At 45.4% G+C, this 14588-nt stretch overlaps 1 protein-coding gene across 7 annotated transcripts in view; it reads right to left on the bottom strand.

Moving 5' to 3' along the window:
• RGS6 (regulator of G protein signaling 6) overlaps window positions 1–14588 on the bottom strand; it is a 612852-nt gene that overhangs the window by 155131 nt on the left and 443133 nt on the right. For all 7 annotated transcript variants that reach the window (XM_051826035.2, XM_008272115.4, XM_008272116.4 and 4 more), the window contains exon 3: window positions 5984–6083. In XM_051826035.2, the coding sequence (XP_051681995.1) occupies window positions 5984–6083 (100 nt within the window). The remainder of the gene's footprint in view (window positions 1–5983; window positions 6084–14588) is intronic.

Raw genomic sequence — 14588 nt, 5'->3', positions numbered from 1 at the left:
TCTCAATCACTTATTCTCAGGCCGTACCTGAGATCTTTTACCACCTATAAGCATAACCCATCCATAGTCTGAATAAACATCCCTCTAACTACTGCCTTCTGTACTCCCATCTTTCTTAGTCTCACCTCCAACTCCAATCTTCTACCACTTGACTTACATCTTACGGTAATCACTGCCCTTACTCTTCATTACCCGTCTGGCGTTCTCACTTTCCTCCTTATTCATTTAAAATGTAATGGGGAATCATTTTAGTTGCTCTCTCGCCTCTCTCTTGATTCATCATAGTCTCATATTTGCTAAAGCACTAATCATGTCCAACTTTCTCCCTGATATATGCCCAAACGTACAGAGCTAAATGTGGCTGGAGAAAGAATTATCTCTTTTTAAATTCATAAATATTAATAATCCCAAGAGGTCCCTTAATGCTGCCTAGCAATCAAAACTCAATTTTCTTAGTTCAATCAATCTCCTTACTCCCAAGTTGGCTACTGCAGTTTTTAACCACTCCTCAAACCTTCTACATCTTCATCCCTTTGGTTTCCCATGCTAAGAAAACAGAGACAATCAGAAAAGAACCTCCCCAAGTTCCCACTAGCTCCCATCACATCTTCCTACTTCTGGATATCTGGGCACCAGTTAGGCTCCCTCCTTCCCATGAATGCACTGTGTATGTGTGCAGCTATAGCTACTTGTCTGCACAGCAGATGGCTACACTCATCAACATCATATCTTGACATGCTCCCTCCCTGCAGCACCTTTTTCCCTCTCTACAAACGTATTTCAGAAAGCTTGTGGAAAATGGAATTTTCTTTAGGTGCAAGAAAAAAATAATAATAACTGCAACCTGGGAATAGCTTTGTTTTTTCATAATGTACATTTTTCATGAACTCATTTGAAGACCCTGAATATGCATGGATTTCAAAATGTCGCTCTAAAATCAACTAACCTTTTAATTCCATTTTCCATAAACTTTTTGAAGTGCCCTTGTACTAAGCCATTCCTATCATGCAAACATTTTGGTCATTTCACATACCTTAAAAACCTGCATATCCTAACCTAATACCCCTCTAGATACTACCACATTTCTTCTTTTTAAAGGAGAACTCCTTCAAACATGAACTATAGTCATTACCCAAAATTGTTCTTCTCCTATTCTGCCTCGAGCCTACTTCAACAAGACGCTTTGCCCCCAATATTTCACAGAGTGCACACTTATCAAGGTCAGCAATGAATTCCATGTTGCTAAACCCAAAGGTCAATCTCCAGCCCTTCGTCGACTTAATTAGCAGCAGAGCTTGACAAAATGGATCACTCTACCCTTCCTTGAAACATTTTCTAGAAAATCTGCCTCCCACAGATCTCTACCCTGATTTTCCTCCTTTCTCCAGCTATTGCTCCTCAGTTTCCTTTGCTGTTTGCTCCAGCTCCTCCTGACCTCTGCTCTGGAGTATCCAAAATTTCAGGATCGGACCATATGTTCTGGTGACTCCACTTCCTTGCTGAGCTCGTTAGTCTCAGGGCTCTAAATACCAAGTGCATGCTGATGATGACCTTCCCCAGGTCAGACACTCCCTGGAGACCTAGACTCACATACCCCAATGCCTACTTGTCGTCTCCAACTGCATCTCTAATCAGTCCCTAAAACTAAGCCTGTCTAAAGCTGATCTCTGGATTTCTTACTCTCCAGAATCACAAACACACATACACAAAACAAACACACCCTCCACCTCCTCCCAGTCCACACTCTTGATAAACACCACTCTTCCAGCTGTTCAAGCCTGAAAGTGTGTAACCTTTGTTGATCTTGTTTTTTTCTCTTACCTTCTACATCTCATCTATCCCCCCACATGGTCTGTTTTACCTTCAAAGCTGAATTTCAGTCTGATCATTTCATAGAGCTCCAGTGTTGACAGCTTAGTGTGAGGCACCATTTTTACAGTGGTTTCCTCTCTGGCACTTAGGTCTTCAACCCTCACCCCTCAACCAGAGTATTCTAAACAGAGTAGTGTGACACCACTGAAAGGTGACTTGGAGTAAGCAATCACGCACATGGCCTTACCATGACCAAGAACCTACAAGATCCAGCTCACCATTATCATCCTGACTTGATCCTCACTACTTCTCTCTCTACCTCCTGTAGCTACCCTGGCTCTCTCTTCATGGTCTCTCTGTACACCAGGGACATTCCTGTGATGGAAATTTCAACTGGCTATCTGGCATGTTCTTCCTCTCAATATTCATATGATCCAATCCCTCATTTCCTTTCCATCTTCACTCCAATGTCCCCCTTTCAGGAAATCCTTTCTTGAGCACCCATTCCCGAACTACAACACTTCAGTATTGCCTGGTTCCTTTCTTATTTTTCTCCTCTGTCTATATCCTTATCCAAAATTCTGAAAAATTTTCTTATTCATCTGACTATCTCTTTTATTTGAATATAAATTCCTTGAGGGCAGAAATTCTATCTGTTTCATTTACTTTTTTTTTTTTTTTTTGACAGGCAGAGTGGACAGTGAGAGAGAGAGACAGAGAGAAAGGTCTTCCTTTTGCCATTGGTTCACTCTCCAATGGCTGCCGCGGCCAGCGTACCGCGCTGATCCGATGGCAGGAGCCAGGTACTTATCCTGGTTTCCCATGGGGTGCAGGGCCCAAGCACTTGGGCCATCCTCCATTGCACTCCCTGGCCACAGCAGAGAGCTGGCCTGGAAGAGGGGCAACCGGGACAGAATCCGGCGCCCCGACCGGGACTAGAACCCGGTGTGCCGGCGCCGCAAGGCGGAGGATTAGCCTAGTGAGCCGCGGCGCCGGCCTTGTTTCATTTACTTCTGAACTTCGAGTGCCCACCAATTCTTAGAAAACAGTAAATAGTCAAATGAGTAAATAAGAAATAAATAAATGAATGGTCAAGCATATTGGAAAAAGAAACTAGACAGAACTCTTAGAAATAAAAAAATAAGTGAAATGAAGCTGCTGGATATAGAGAAAAATGTTTTCCAGAAGAACAACATAATATTAAAGTGGGATACTCCATGGTTCATCCTATGAAGATGGCATAAATTTGATTCCCAAATCAGTAATTATGGTAGTAAGAAAAACTAACTAAACTTCTCCATGAAAATAGATTCAAAACCCCCAAATAACATATTGTCAAGTAAAATCCAGCAATATATGAAAATAATATATCATGGCTAAAGTAGGTAGTCCAGTTCTATTTATATAAACCCCCAAAATTAGAGAATCCCAATACAAGTATCCTTCATTACCCAAACCTTTAGTCCAGTTACAGATTGACTGTGTTTTTCCAAAATTCACACATGAAATCTGATCCCACTGTGACGACACTGGGAGCTAGAGGCTTTCAAAGTAATTTATGAGGCTGGAGCTCTCATGAACAGAATTAGCACTTTTATAAAAAGATGTGAGACAGCCACCCAGCTCTCTATCTGCCTAGTACAGCTACAAAAAGCAGCAGCCAGTCTGGAACCTGCAAGAGGGCCTCACCAGAAACCACAAGGCATCCTTCTAGCCCCAAGACCTGTGGGAACCGTCTATTGTTAATATGAGATCAAGGCCGGCGCCGCAGCTCACTAGGCTAATCCTCCGCCTTGCGGCACCGGCACACCAGGTTCTAGTCCCGGTTGGGGCGCCGGATTCTGTCCCGGTTGCCCCTCTTCCAGGGCAGCTCTCTGCTGTGGCCAGGGAGTGCAGTGGAGGATGGCCCGAGTACTTGGGCCCTGCACCCCGTGGGAGACCAGGAGAAGCACCTGGCTCCTGCCATCAGATCAGCGTGGTGCACCGGCCTTGGTGGCCATTGGAGGGTGAACCAACGGCAAAGGAAGACCTTTCGCTCTGTCTCTCTCTCTCACTGTCCACTCTGCCTGTCAAAAAAAAAAAAAAAAAAAAAGGCAAAAAAAATTAAAAAAAAAATATGAGATAAAACAGTGATAGCCCAGATAGTGAGTTGAGATACTGATGGTTCTATTTACTTTTTAAGTTAACTTTACTGATATTCACTCATATCCTCCCCCTACACTGTTCTATGGAGTTTAACCCAAATATAGATGGATTCATATTATCACCATCATGACCAGGATACAGCACAGTTCTATCGCTTCATAAAATTCCCTCACACAATTCCTTGAGTCATACTCTTCCTTCAACTCTCAACCCCTGTAACCACCAATCTGCTCTCCATCACTTTAAGCATCTCTCACCTAGAATATCACATAAACGGAATCATACAGTATGTAACCTTTTGATACTGGCTTCTTTCATTCAGTAAAAGACTTTGAGTCTTGTGTAAGTTACCACATGTAGCAACAGTTCACCGTTGTAGCTGTTGAATACTGACAGACCAGAGTTGGTTCATCCATTTAGCCAGTGAGGGACATTTGAGTTGTTTACAGCCTTTTGAGGTCATACATAAAGTTGCTATAAACATTTACATATAACTTTTTGTATGAACACAAATTTTCACTTCTCTTTGGGTAAATACCTAACAGCAGGATCATTGGATCACATGGTAATTACATGTTTATCTTGATGAGAAATTGCCATACTAGTTTCCAAACTAGCCATATCATGTTACATTCCCATCTGCAACAGGTCAGCGTTGCATCATTCTACTTTCTCACCAGCCCTCAGTACTATCAGCATTTTAATTATTATTAAATTTAGCCATCTTAAATGGTGTACAGTAGAAATTAAGTCTTTTTTGCTATTGAATGTTGGAAATCAATCAGCCATAGTTTGAGAATTTGAGAATCACCTAAAATCTTCTCTTAATTGATTTGGTTATTTGTCCAGATAGCAAAGGATATATAACTATGTCATTAAATTTTGAAGAAACACAACCAACTGATTAGCATCAAAACAGATAGTGGTTATGGAGGTAGATGTAATCCAGCAGGTACAGCTAAAATACTAATATATTTGCTGTAAGGTGGGTAGTGGTTACATGTGATGCCTTTTAATATTATTCTTGAAACTATATCCATGTTTTCTTTTTAAAGATGTATTTGTTTATTTCAAAAAGAGAGACCTCCCATCCACTGTGTCTATCCCCAAATGCCTAAAATAGACAGAGCTACACCATGTGAAGGCCAGGAGCCTGGAGCTCCATCAGGGTCTCCCATGCAGTGGCAGGAGCCCAAGTAGGAATCTGGATCAGAAGCAGAGGAGCAAGGACTTGAACCAGGCACTTTGTGATGTGGGTGTCCCAAACAGTGCTTAACCTACTATGCCCCAACACTGGCTTGACCCATATTTTTAATATATTACACATCAAAGATTTTAAAAGAAATGTATTTGAGGGACCAGTGCTGTGGCACAGCAGGTCAACTCTCTGCCTATGACAAAAGCAATCCTATAGGGTTACCAGTTTGAGACTGACTGCTCTGCTTCCGATCCAACTCCCTGCTAGTGTGCCTGAGAAAGAATGGAAGATGGTTCAAGTGCTTGGGCCCCTGCCACCTGCATGGGAGACTTGGAAGAACCTAGATTTTGGCTTTGGTCTGGTACAGCCCTGCCATTGAGGCCATTTGGAGAATGAATGAGTGGATGGAAGATGTCTCTCTCTCTCTTTCTCTCCCTCTCTTTCTCATTCCCTCCCTCCCTCCCCCTCTGTAACTCTGCATTTTAAATAAATAAATCTTTTAAAAAATAAATATATTTAAGCATATAAAACACATAAAAAGGAAAGTAGAAAAATACGTTTAAACCCCTCTTTCATGAGTTCAAATAGAATGAATTTAAAAACTCAAAAGCATTTTTTAGAATTTGAACATAAGACTTTCTTAAAGCATTCTTTAAAATCTGTTTAAATTTAAATTCAATGTCTTAACCACTATGTCAAATGCCAGTTGCATTGTTTCATTTTTACTGGTCACAGGTTCTTGGACACCATCTAGGTTGAACACTAGATTACACAGCTCATCCACAGCAGGTTCTGACTTCCACGGCCATCTTATGAGGAGTATGTTACCTGTGGTGACACTGGGGACTTTGGAGAGAAAGCTCTTGACAGTTCTGATGGGCACACCTCCTGTCTTGTCATCTTGCATCTTTGTAATGATGTCTTCAATCTGAAAGACAGTAGAGAAGCATTACTTTTCTACCACAAAATAGATCATTTACAAAGAGCCTAAATGTCTACATGTGGATGTCGACAGGGAATACGAAGGGGCAGAGACTAAGACTCTGAGTGGGAGAGTGCCAAAGCTCCAGCCTGACTCTGCTTCCAATCACAGCTTCCTGTTAGTGTATGCGCGCTCACTGGGGTAGGCAGGTTATATCTCAAGGACTTGGGTCCCAGCAAAGGAGATCTGAAGTGACTGCCTGGCTCCCAGATTCAGCCTGGTCCATCCCTGGCACTCGTAGGCTTTTGGGAAAGCACATCAGGAGATGCAAGATTTCCGTCTTTCAAATAAGATGAAAATAAAAAAATTTAAAAATGTATCAAGAAACCCTACCTGTGAAAACAAAACAACACAGAGAATCAGCATCTCCTGTGGACCAAGCACTAGTTGTGAGGAGGTCAGAGGCGACAAGAAAGAGCGTGAGGCATTTTCTAGAACAACTGCCAGTTCAGCAAGGTAAGGAGGAAAACAGACATTAAGATTGCAGAGGGGAGCCAAGATGTAATTCAAAATATGTGATCCAACCCCTCCCTTTTCACAAATTGGGTTTACATAAAGGTGGCATCACTGGAAACTGCCATACTTAATTCCTCCAAAATGGCAGTTTCCTGTGGCTCAAGGTAAGATGTTGACTTGAGCTAACCTACTGCTGTTGATAGACAGGGCTGCCTTTGGGACAGGAAAAGGTCCCCATGAGACCTACACCAAAGGAAAAGGAAGACAAAATCAAGGCATAGGAAGCCCTGATTGAAGAAGCTGGAAACGGGTCCCAGTGGGTGTGAATGGTGGCCCTGTCTAAGTCAGGACCAAGGCTGCCAAAAACAAGATCCTCTCCTCTTGAATGAACACTGCTAGAGAAAGACCATGGTGTGACGTAGGCTGTGCTTGGAGCCATGCAACAGCTCATTGGTAACATCAGAACAGGGAGTGGGGAAGAACCAAGAAGTATGAAGCTGCCTAAATGGAGAAATCCGTCTGTAGCTAAGTATTTTCCAGACAAAATCTTTAGAATAGGAGACAAAGAAATCTATAACAAGGGCATGGATCTTTAAGTTGAGGGGTGGGGGAAAGAAATTGGAGGAGGGGAGAAGATAATATTTAGTATTATCATGTGTTTTTTTTCCTCTAAGCAACAAAAATATGTGGTTTTTTTTTTTTTTTGACAGGCAGAGTGGACAGTGAGAGAGAGAGAGAGAGAGAAAGGTCTTCCTTTGCCGTTGGTTCACTCTCCAACGGCCGCTGCGGCTAGTGCACTGCACTGATCCGATGGCAGGAGCCAGGTGCTTCTCCTGGTCTCTCATGGGGTGCAGGGCCCAAGCACTTGGGCCATCCTCCATTGCACTCCCTGGCCACAGCAGAGAACTGGCCTGGAAGAGAGGCAACCGGGACAGAATCTGGCGCCCCAACTGGGACTAGAACCCGGTGTGCCGGCACCGCAAGGCGGAGGATTAGCCTACTGAGCCACAGTACTGGCTCAACAAAAATATCTTTGAAACACCAGAATGGATTCTCTGACTCTTCCTTTAACGGAGCCATGTAATCCTAAGGCTATAAATTTCAGCAGTAGCTCATCTAGTCTAACACAGTAGCACTGCAATTTGAGGTAAAGTGATTTTCCTGAGGACACATCACTAGTCACCTGTTCAGCAGAAATGGATTACTTGTTAGAAACAAAGTTAGGACAGGGTGTGACATCATCACCACTACTGTCACAGCCAAGAGACATTAAGAACTTACCATACATAGCTTCTCATGTTTAACTCTCAGAACTGCTTATAAAGCAGATCCCACTATCCACTTTTTCAGATGAAACAAAGATTTAGTGAGGCAGACCAGTGAGGATGAACTGGATGAAGTTGCAGTAGCAGATAACTCTCCAAAACCTCAGTGGCTTAACACAACCACGTTCATTTCTCCGTGCTCTGCCTGTCTAAGCCAACATGCTCATGGTAGTTCCTCTGGGACCCAGGCTCATGGAGGAGCCACTGTCTCGAACACTGCTAGTTGTTATGCCAGAGTGGTGAAGACAGAATTCTGAAAAGTCTCTCCCAGGCTGTTAAACAGTACAGCCTAGAAGTTAACACATCACAGTTTGCTCCAAGTTCTTTGGCCAGAACCAGTCACACAGTACCACCCAACAGCCATGGAGCCCAGGGGCTCAGTCCTTTGGATTCCAGGAGGAGGGCAGAACTGAACATGGGTTTCAATGTCCATGACAATCAAGAGATAAAGCTACCTTCTTGATCTTCATAAGGTCATACAGTGACCCAATTGCAGAGCCACGTTTGACCTCAGTCACAGGCTTGAGAGTTCAGGATTCTTTTTTTTTCTTTTTTAAAGATTCATTTATTTATTTGAAAGGCAGAGATGCAGAGGCAGAGAGAGAGAGAGAGAGAGAGAGAGCGCACAAGTGAGAGAGAGAGAGATGGCCACACAGCCAGAGCTGAGCTGATCTGAAGCCAGGAGCCAGGAGCTTCTTCCAGCTCTCCCACACAGGTGCAGGGGCCCAACACTTGGGCCATCTTCTACTGCTTTCCCAGGCCACAGCAGAGAGCTGGATCAGAAGAGGAGCAGCTGGGAATTGAACCAGCACCCATATGAGATGCCGGCACTGCAGGCAGCAGCTTTACCTGCTATGTCACAGCATCAGCCCCCAAGAGTTCAGGATTCTAATGCCCAAGCTCTGTGGTTTTCTGATAAGATTCCAGGAAAAGCAGCCACACAGGGAAACCATTCACCCCAGGATATTTCTGGGCTGGCCTGAGAGTCACTGAGAGTGCAACAGCATCATCTGCCAGCCCCTCAGGGGATGGATAAGTGCATCATTCTAAAGAAAGGCTGTCCTCTGAAGACCCACATTTTAATCCGTATTCATGTCAATCATCTCAGAGATTTCCTGCCTTCTGTCTGCTAACCTCAACCCAACAATCTCTAGTAGGAGTTGAGTCTTATTTATTGATAGCTAAAGAGAGCAATTCCTAGAACAATGGTCACATTTTCAAGAAGCCTATGCTTTGGATCTAGTGTGTTATTTCAAACCAGAAGTGTCAGGGCTGGCATTGCGGCATAGCAGGTAAAGGCACCACCTGTGATGCCAGCATCCCATATGGGCGCCAGCTGAAGTCCAAGCTGCTCCACTTCCCATCCAGCTTCCTCCTAATGTGCTTGGGAAAGAGCAGTGGAAGATGACCCAAGTTCTTTGGCCCCTCAACCCATGTGGGAGACCTGGAAGAAGCTCCTGGCTTTGAACTGGTGCACACCCAGCTGCTGTGATCATGTGGAGGGTGAACCAGCGATGGAAGATCTCTGTCTCTCCCTCTCTCTCTGTAACTCTTTCAAATAGATATATTGTAAATATTGATTGATTGATCGATCTTTATAAGCAAATACATGAAACCAGAAGAGTCATTTTTACTGATGGCTTCTATGAAATGACCAGAAAAGCCATGGAGAATTGGAGAGAAACCAGTAATTCAATTCAGTTAGAACCCTGAGTGAACACTAGATGGCAGTAATTTCCAGTCTCTGCTGCTCTGGGTTAACTTTGAGGGACTGTAGAGCGGGATTCTGCAGGCCTCCTTTCTCCTCTGCCAAGTTTAGCTGCTTCATACACGACTGAGCCCTAAGAGGACTTACATACAAAACAGGAAGTCCTGTCTTCCTAGGTAGGCCCACAATGTATCAAGAGGTCTTGACTCTGGGATTACAGCCAGATCAAAAGGAGATGTTGCCTCCACTGACTCCATGCCAGCGATAGCTGACAGCATCAGAGGTGTGGGGAGCAACTCGGACTAGACTAAGTTACTGGAATTAAGACTTATTCTATGCATCTGCTCTCCCACAATATGGCGCTGGGAGAGGAGGAAACAGCTTCTACGCGGCTGCCTCTTGCCAACTTGAGTGATGACCTCCAGGAGCTGATCCTGCTCCTGATTGGAGGAGAGCAGCGTACTCGGCATGTGGGCAGCCGAGTTGGGATTGGCGGAAGAGGACTATAAAGGAGGAGAGAGACAACATGCACCAGGAACATCTAAGAGGAACATCTAAGGGGAACACCTGTGCAGCCCCCGAGAGAGCCGGCCGGCGGTGTGCCGCTCCCCCGCGGAAGTGGGGAATGTGGCAGGGGGAACCGCCCTTCCACGGAGGTGGAAGGGACGGTAGCCAACCCGGGAAGAACCAGCAGCAAACCCGGGGAGGGCCGAGCAGACGAAAGAACAGCGCAGGGTCCTGTGTCGTTCCTCCACGAAGAGGGGGAGCGACATAATGGTGCCGTGACTCGGATATGAAGCCTAGGCAGGGTTTAGTGTCGTTCCTCCATGAAGAGGGGGAGCGACAGGAGGTATGGAAGAATCAGTCACTGGCCTCTAATTCCCAACTCCACCATACTAGTAGTATATTCTGGATTCTCTTCCGTGGCCTCACGGAGGGCTGGGAGTTTACATTTTGATTGGGCTTGGTCATAGGACTTGCCCAGATTCTTGGCTGTTACTGAACGCAACATGAGGAATCAGGGGCAGTGCACCTGCACGGTTGCGCTTGGCTTCTTGTCTTGCCTAATGCTCTTTGGCATGAGAAGCACAGGGCTCAGATGCTTGTCCACCCAAGGAAGGTGAGAGCCATCCTCAGCAAATGGGACTGAACTCACAGCCAGATCTGCCGCACCTCAGCTGACCTGCAACTCGGGAGCAAGCAATACATGCTTGCTACTGAATGGCACTAAATTTAGGAAGCTTTGCTTTACAGAAAGACAAAGACACATGGCTCTAAAAAAAACCTGCATTTTTCAAAAATTGCTTAAGTCCCAACAGATACCTGACAATCAGGATCTGTGAACTGTGCTGGAGTATCTTTGGATCCAACCCTTTTCTAAGAATGTAGATATTCAATTTACACCATCCATCACCACTTACAAGCTCTTAGAGACTATACTGTGGCAAATAGCTTATATCACTGCTGTGTCAGACACATTTTTGACAGCTGTGTTTTGATTCTGGAGCATGGCCCACTATGATATCATCTATTAATACTCTCTGAAATTTCTTATTATGGTTTCTGGAGAATTCCTAAGAGAATAGATATCATAGATGGGACCCCAAGAGCTTAAAAAAGTAACAGTAAGAATTTTCAGAACATCTGTTTTATGATCAAACTGCCTTAGGTATTTTTTTTCTTCCCACCCTCCCACATCACTCTGCTTTTTAAATAAACAAAACAAACCTCCCCCAAAAACCCTCTGCCCTAGGAATTTTAAATCAATTACCCAACTTATTCCTCAATTTTAAAAGTTATTGAGGGGCCATCTCTGTGGTGCAGCAGGTTAAAGCCCCAGCCTGCAACACTGGCATCCCATATGGGCTCCAGTTCTAGTCCCGGCTGCTCTACTTCAGATCCAGCTCTCTGCTATAGCCTGGGAAAGCAGTAGAAGATGGCCCAAGTCCTTGGGCCCCTGCACCCACATGGGAGACCAGGAGGAAGCTCCTGACTCCTGGCTTCGGATCAGCACAGTTCCAGCCATTGCAGCCATCTGGGGAGTGAACCAGCAGATGGAAGACCTCTCTTTTTGTCTCTGCCTCTGTCTCTCTGTAACTCTGCATTTCAAATAAATAAATCTTTTTTAAAAAATTTATTTATTGAAAATGTTGAAATTGATGCTCAGAAAGGCTAAGTGATATATCCAAGGACACATAGCTAGTAAGTGGTAAAGCTGAGGTTCCTACTGAAATCTCTCTGATTATAAAGTCCAAGCTCTGTTTGTCACATCCAGAGCTCATCTTCTATCTCAGATAATTGGAGACCTAGCCCTTCTTGGAGTTGTGTGGATGTTAGGGTTAGCAATGGGGGCACATCCTGGGAGGAATTATCTGAGGAATGGACCCAGTGAATGCCCTGGTGCCTGGCTGATGCCTGGGAATCTTCTCCCAGGGCCATACACCAAGGTTAAGGCCAGGTGTGCCCTGGACCACAGGGTGCTTGTCGGCAGAAACACCACTAAATCTTGAGCTGATCCTGGTATCCAAAGAAAGCTTTTAGTCCTAGTGCTACCTGGTGGACTCCAAGCTTTGCCAATTTCTCAACCTCTTGGATTTTTGAATCAGTTCCTCCTTGCTGGACAGTGAGTACAATTTATTTTACCTTTAGAAAGGGGCAAGTTTTCACCTCTTGGCTTTGGAAGCTAATGTCGAATGCAGCACCGAGGTTCTGACCCCAGCCTCTTGTCTTCCTTTTGAGACTCACATCCCTTTGTGGGCAGGGACCTCACCTGGGTTTTCCATCTCTTGGCCAACACTTGTGTATTCTCTGCAGTTCAGTCACAGTTCTGAGAGCTATACCTCTGTAGACTCACTTCTCACAGGCAGGAGTTAATCACATCCCTGCCTTCAGACAAGGAAACTCAAAGTCATCTCCATCCGCAGTACTGACTGCCAACCTCCCTTTCAGGAATGGAGCACTTAACACCATTTTCATGGAAGGGAAAACTGACTACAGGCGGAGGAAGATGCAGGAAAATCAGTTCAGATATTCAGATCCTCGGCTGTCCCAGGGCTGACTTCTGCCCAGTAACCATGGCTGTCTGGCTGAGTAGGGTCCTCCCTCTCTCAGTGCCGTGGTCTGCAGACTCCTCTCCACCTGGAGAGTGCTGCTCCTAGGTGTGGATAGGCAGACAGGAGGAATACACTTGCATTTGCTCAACTGTTCCATTCCACCTGGCTTCTGACACTTTCTGTTCCTAAAGAAGGGAAAAATCAATTTCCTGACATGCTTTCACAGGAAGCTGGACCACTGGGAAGCGCATCTGAACCTAAGTGCCACCACGCCAGTCAATAAGCAGGTGGCCCTTATCTGACAGCCAAATGAAGCAGAGAAACCACGTGGCCGGCTCAGCAGGTTCTGCCTGGATGGACCACAACAACCAGCACGCCCTGCTCCACGGAGCACAGAGCTTAGAACCAGCATGCAAGTACAACACTCTTCCCAGCTGCAGGAGAATGGGAATGACAACAGAGAGAGTGGGCTTCCTTGTGAATGAGACCAGTCATGAACAGGAGACACAATTCAGGGAACTGAGTGGAGGTCCAGGCTGTGAAGGGGTGGGGAGGAAGCAATCCTCTGTAAACTGAAGCCACCACAGACAGCAGGAAGGACCCTGGACTGGGCCCCTGGGAGACCCGCCAGCCTCGGCTTCCTTGACTTCTGTGTTGAGCTCATACAAGTTGCTGAAATTCTCTGGACGGTACGTTCCACATCTCTGTAGTAATAGGCCTGGTTGCTAAAGCCCTAATACATGACATACTTCTCCGGCTTGACAAGTGCATGACAGGCGACTGGGCCTCCAGGCTCTTTCTCCACACTGCACTTGACCCCAGGCGGATTCTTGTACAACCCTACGTACGGGGCGTGACTCAGGGGAAGGGTGTGGGGCAGGACCGCGGAATTTCTGATGGGTTTAGAAACCACATTGGGCAGAAGGCATCAGAAGCCAGAGACAGCACCCAAGAAGCCTTGCAGGGTCCTTCTCGGCCAACCCTAGGCCTGCTTGTCTCTGACTGTGTGGTGGTACTCCCAACAGATCACAAAGACACGGATTAGTTCTCAGCAAATGAATGATCCAATGAACTAGTTCATTAAGTTCCTCCATTTTTTCCTCAGTGGACATTAAAAACTTTAAATATAGGCCAATTGTTGTGTCCTTACCTTAACAAGATAACAGGGTGGAGAAGCAATGGGTACAACAGTTGTAAAGCTGCCCGGGAAGCCCGCATCTCATGAAGAGTGCCTGAGGATCAGTCCCAGATGTGTTCCCAATTCCAGCTTCCTGCTAATGAGCACCCTGGGAAGCAGGTGATGGCCAAGGAGTTGGGTTCCTACCGCCCACTTAGGAGACCAGGACTGGGTTCTTGGCTCCTGGCGTTGACCTGGCCCAGCCCCAGTCATTTTAGCACTTGGGGAATGTACCAGCAAATGAGAGATTCATATTCTCAGTCTTTCTCTTTCCTCTCTTTCAAATAAATAATATGAATTTAAAAGAAAATATCTACCACAACTTCAGCCAAGAGGGCAGATGTGTGCTCAGGCATGAAGGACGCTTCCATCAGAACGCCTCTTCTCGACTTTGCAATTGCTTGCCTATTTCCAGCTTCTAATGACTGTCACTTCAGCTCCTGCATTTCATTAGAGGCCCCTCCTGTTTTGGTGTCTGAGATAGAGTGAAAATGACTGCTCAGACGCCACCCCATCAGCCTGGAGGCAGGAATCAGAGCCGGCCAATGACAATCATCTTTCTTAATACACACTGCATGCTTCATGGAGCATGCTCTGCCCTGTACGTGTTCTAGAAAACCAGGCCATAGCTCCATTTTGACAAACACAACGCACTGCTATTTTAAAGTTTTAACTGCATTCGGGTTCACTGATGGGGTGAGTGGACAATTAGGAAGCACCTGGGAAGAGCCA

The sequence above is a fragment of the Oryctolagus cuniculus genome, chromosome 20 (assembly GCF_964237555.1).
Source record: "Oryctolagus cuniculus chromosome 20, mOryCun1.1, whole genome shotgun sequence".
NCBI classification, from domain to species: Eukaryota; Metazoa; Chordata; class Mammalia; order Lagomorpha; family Leporidae; genus Oryctolagus; species Oryctolagus cuniculus.
This window is presented reverse-complemented; position numbering and strand designations above follow the sequence as displayed.